This window comes from Gavialis gangeticus, unplaced genomic scaffold (genome assembly GCF_001723915.1).
Source record: "Gavialis gangeticus isolate Ggan-Ray unplaced genomic scaffold, GavGan_comp1, whole genome shotgun sequence".
Taxonomy (NCBI): Eukaryota; Metazoa; Chordata; order Crocodylia; family Gavialidae; genus Gavialis; species Gavialis gangeticus.
In genome coordinates, this window is record NW_017728995.1 from 17730166 (window position 1) to 17734631 (window position 4466).

Consider the following 4466-nt stretch of genomic DNA (forward strand, 5'->3'; position numbering starts at 1 on the left):
AGGGCATGTGTACTTATGTTTGAAATGATGGCAGGAAGATCACCATTTGACATTGTTGGAAGCTCTGATAACCCTGATCAGAACACAGAGGATTATCTCTTTCAAGGTAAGCATCCACATGTGTAAAATATACTGGTTGGCAAGCTTTTTTTACTACTTTAAAAAAACAAAACAAGCCCCCCAACTCACAAAATTCTGACTCCCTAATTTTTTTTCTTTACAGTTATTTTGGAAAAGCAAATACGTATTCCACGATCCCTCTCTGTTAAAGCAGCAAGCGTTCTAAAAAGTTTTCTTAACAAGGTAAGATCTAGAACCATATACTTCAGTTGAGAGCAAGGGAAAAACGGGGGTGTTTTGAGGGTTTTTTCCCCACTTTTAATTGGTATGTAGCTGACATCAAAATAGCCCTCTGGTAGAAGTCTGGTAAACAGAGCCTGAGCCTGGAAAGGATAGGTCCAAAACAAAACTCTTACAACTAAAAACCCATGGCACCAATGTGTCACTCTGTTTTTGAAACCTGAAACTTTGCAGATACTCAACCCAAAATAAGAAGCTTAGAAATGCACTAAATATATCTATTTATCATTTTCCCTGAAGTTTCTTTCTACATTTAAATCATTCTTAATTATCCCATATTTCATCATCTGCTAGATGGTTGATGGAAGAAGTAATGGGATTCTTCTAACAACTGTATTTCAAAGCAGAACATTTTACTGGTGATCCTTTTTTAAAAAGCCAGTTAAATTATTTTTGAACAAAGATTACTCCCTCTACCTAATTTGCGTGCTGTATTAGTTTAACTGTTCTCTTTGGCTTTTAAATTACTTTGAATCTAGTCTTAGATGCACAATTTCAGTGTTGTATACAAAACTGACGTAAACAGTCTACTGCCCATGTATCCCCACTTGTTTTTATAGTATTGAAATTTCAGCTCTCACTTTGCTGCACCTGAATGAGAGCTAACCTGTAGATACTTATGAATAGGCTAGGTTTGTTAGGCTTTCTCCATTTTTAATTTTAGAACATAACCAGCTTATTTTGGGCCATGAACTATGTCATGTACCTTTTTCCTTTTAATTTCTACAAGATAGCGTAACACAAGAAATGATACACTTTCTACTTTCCTCTATTTACAACAAAACCTGTAATGAGTACTATCTTATGCATTTGGTCTCTGGCACCCATTTGCAAAATGATTTGACACTTTAAAACATTCTGTCTTGCATAGGATCCAAAAGAACGTTTAGGCTGCCATCCTCAGACAGGATTTGCAGATATTCAGGGACATCCATTCTTCCGCAATGTTGACTGGGATCTGGTACGTAAATGTTTGAGTTTTCTGTTTGTACAGTTCAGATGTGAGAGCTTGTCTTTGCTGAAACAAAGCAGGGTCAGCACTTTATAGCCAGAGACATTTTTAAATAGTAAATTTACATATGATAGGGAAATGATAGAGAGGAATATGCAGGGAAATAATAGAGAGGAATATGCAGATTCCATAAGCCCTTCTTACATTTAGTAACCATAGACATGTACTGCAGTAAATTAGTGGATTATTTGCCCAAAAAAAGGTAATTTAACAATAATCTTCAACCTTGTTTAAACAAAAGTGCTGTCTAATAGGTTGTAACTCTTGTAACTCATGTTTTTTATCTTGGAATAATTTTATTTCTAGATGGAACAAAAACAAGTGGTTCCTCCATTTAAACCAAATATATCAGGGGAGTTTGGTCTGGATAACTTTGATTCCCAATTCACTAATGAACCAGTGCAGCTCACTCCAGATGATGAGTAAGTATAAAATATATTAAAATGTTTTTGAAATTTTGAATTTGAGTTGCTAACTAATAAAGATGTGTATTTAATATGGGTAGCTATATCACACTTTCTAATGCTAGGGGCTAGGAATTCCATTCAGAGTGTGACTCTACACTTGCAAAATCTGGTCCATTTTTACCGAGATTCATAAAGGGGGCGGAAGAACCTTTAAGTATAGGAAAGATGCTCTGGAGGAGCTTGAAATGTGGAAAGAGTAAATAAGTTCTGCTTTAAAGTTTGAGTCTTGTGTATTTCCCCTTAGGAAACATTTGTCTAATACAAAAATACACATTTCCACATGATCTATTTTTATAAATTTTATTGCATCCAAATTTCAATGAACTTTCCTGGATTTTGAAGTCAAAGAACTTTCCTCATGAATCTACTGAGAATTTCTTGATAGGAAAGGATTTTTTTTTTTAACTGGCTAGTTTTCAGTGTAATGAAAAACCTTGTTAAGATGCAGTGTAATACATTTGAAAGTAACAATGTAGATGAGGCTTCCTACCACCAAAGCCTGAACTACAAAGGTAGGTCAAATTTAAATAAATTTAAAAAAATGAACAAACAAAACTTCGTCCTTCTACAGCTTGGCTGCATGAGACATCCTTAATATGGAACATACTAAGGATCTCTTACCCTTATTGGCAACTTCCTTGGTTGCTCCTATTCGATTGAGTGGCTGATCCTATTTCGATGCCAGGGGGAGGACCAGAAAATGGCAAGAGTGGACTGGGAAAATAGGGCTGATGTAGGGGGACAGAAGGGAGAGGGAGCAAGTTCCTAATGGCAGAGTGCTACAGAATGGGCATGTCTCCATGTGTGTTTACTGTGCAGTAAGCAGGTTTATGCCGGCATCTACACGTGTAGGCATTTAAAGCTCAGTAACACTGTGTGAGGACCAACTTGGGACTACGGTTAGTCCATGCACAACGTTACTGTACAGTAAGGCGTCTACATGTGTTACTGCACAGTAACTAAATTAGTGTAAATTTGATACCTGCTTCATGCAGGTATCAAATTTATGCCCAAGTCAGCATGAGTCACCATATTTGCTGCATAGTATATGTGTGCGCATGTGGATGCTGCCTGTACCGTGCAGCAATTTTCGGGTACTGTGCAGTAAATGTGCACGTATAGACATGCCCAGTATGTCCCCTTGAGACCAACTGTGTATGTTTTTTTGTTTTGTTTTTTTTTTTTAAAAACTGACATTTGTAGTTTAGTAATATTGTAAGTAGCAATGTTTTTGACTCAAGATAGTAACTAGTTTTTATTTTAACAGTGATATTGTGAAGAAAATTGACCAGTCGGAATTTGAAGGTTTTGAATATATCAATCCACTTTTGATGTCAGCTGAGGAATGTGTCTGATCTTCCTCTTCTAGACTGTGCCATTTGTTGTGTTTTATACTGTTTTCTGCATGGATAAGCAACTTGTTGTTTGGATGCACTTGCATAGAATGATTAACTGACTATTTTATCCGTGCCACTAACTGTGGTTTATTCACTGATTCTCAGCATTCATTGTTGCAGCCAGCTACTGTGCAGCACTTGCTCTGGGTTGCACAAAAATTTAAAATGTTTTCTCAACAATTTTGCCAAAGTTGAATTGTAATAAATAAGCTGGTATATAGGGTGCCTAAATGACGTAGTGAAGTTTGCTGTATAATCTGCTGATTGTGTAATGTAGCTATGTATTTTGAAGAAAAATAATGTTACTGCTTTGCAAGAGTGCATTTTGCATACAGTCACGTAATAAAATAGTACTAAATAGCTTCCATACTCTTGGCAAGATTAAGGTACTAACTCTGGTAACTTGTAAAATTCTACCCTTTCTCTTCCTTGCTTCCCCACCCCACCTCACCTTGTTTTTCCTGATCATTTCTAGATGACAGTGGAAGCTGAAGTGTTGTCCCTGTACACTCAAATAACACTAGGACAGCCGTTCTTTTAAACAGCAGTAGAACAAAAATGTAATTGCTTTCTTGGAATAGGAAACATTTGATTCATCCCAGGGGATGATCATAATAGAACTGGTAGATTACACTCCTCAGTTTATTTCTGACTGGTAACTAGGAATAACATTATAAAGCCTTTTGGTATGTGAAAAGCATGTGCCTTTCTGAGCCTGTCCTTTTCATCAAGGGTTATAGTATATAAAGTGTCAGCGTAAATGAGTAGAATAAGTTTATACTTGTAAAAATGGAAAAAAACTAGGATTACTAGTGGAAATGGGCAGCTAATATTGAGAATGTGGGACTTCATGTTATAGGGCACTTTTACACATGCTCCAGGTGTGGATGGTGCTGCTTTCATAATTAGAGTGGCTCTTGGAGCCTCTTTGATTAAAGTGTCGCAGTGTCCCGTGTATCAGCATCCTCACACTTCAAAATAGAGGCAAAGGCACTTGAACTAAAGCTCGTTCGACAAGCTTTAGTTCAAGTGCCCTACCACTATTTTGAAGTACAGGGACACTGATACATGAGACAGGCTGCTAGAGCACTGTAATTACCATGCTCCAGCAGACTCAATTTAATCAAGTCTGCTCCGACATGCTATAATTACAGGGCGTCAGAGTAGCCTCTGTGCTTGTGTACAAGCACCCATAATTCTTTAATTTTATAGATGCTCCTTTGGCAGATC

The 4466-nt window shown here is 37.0% G+C and overlaps 1 protein-coding gene across 1 annotated transcript in view; it reads left to right on the plus strand.

Annotated features, from left to right (window-relative positions):
• The window catches only part of PRKCI (protein kinase C iota), a 57945-nt gene extending 53919 nt beyond the window's left edge, over positions 1-4026 (plus strand). Inside the window, exons 15-19 of the mRNA XM_019503287.1 lie at positions 44-106; positions 224-303; positions 1232-1321; positions 1679-1794; positions 3107-4026. Of these exons, the coding sequence (XP_019358832.1) occupies positions 44-106; positions 224-303; positions 1232-1321; positions 1679-1794; positions 3107-3194 (437 nt within the window). The 3' untranslated portion in view covers positions 3195-4026. The remainder of the gene's footprint in view (positions 1-43; positions 107-223; positions 304-1231; positions 1322-1678; positions 1795-3106) is intronic.
• Positions 4027-4466: the final 440 nt, after the last annotated feature.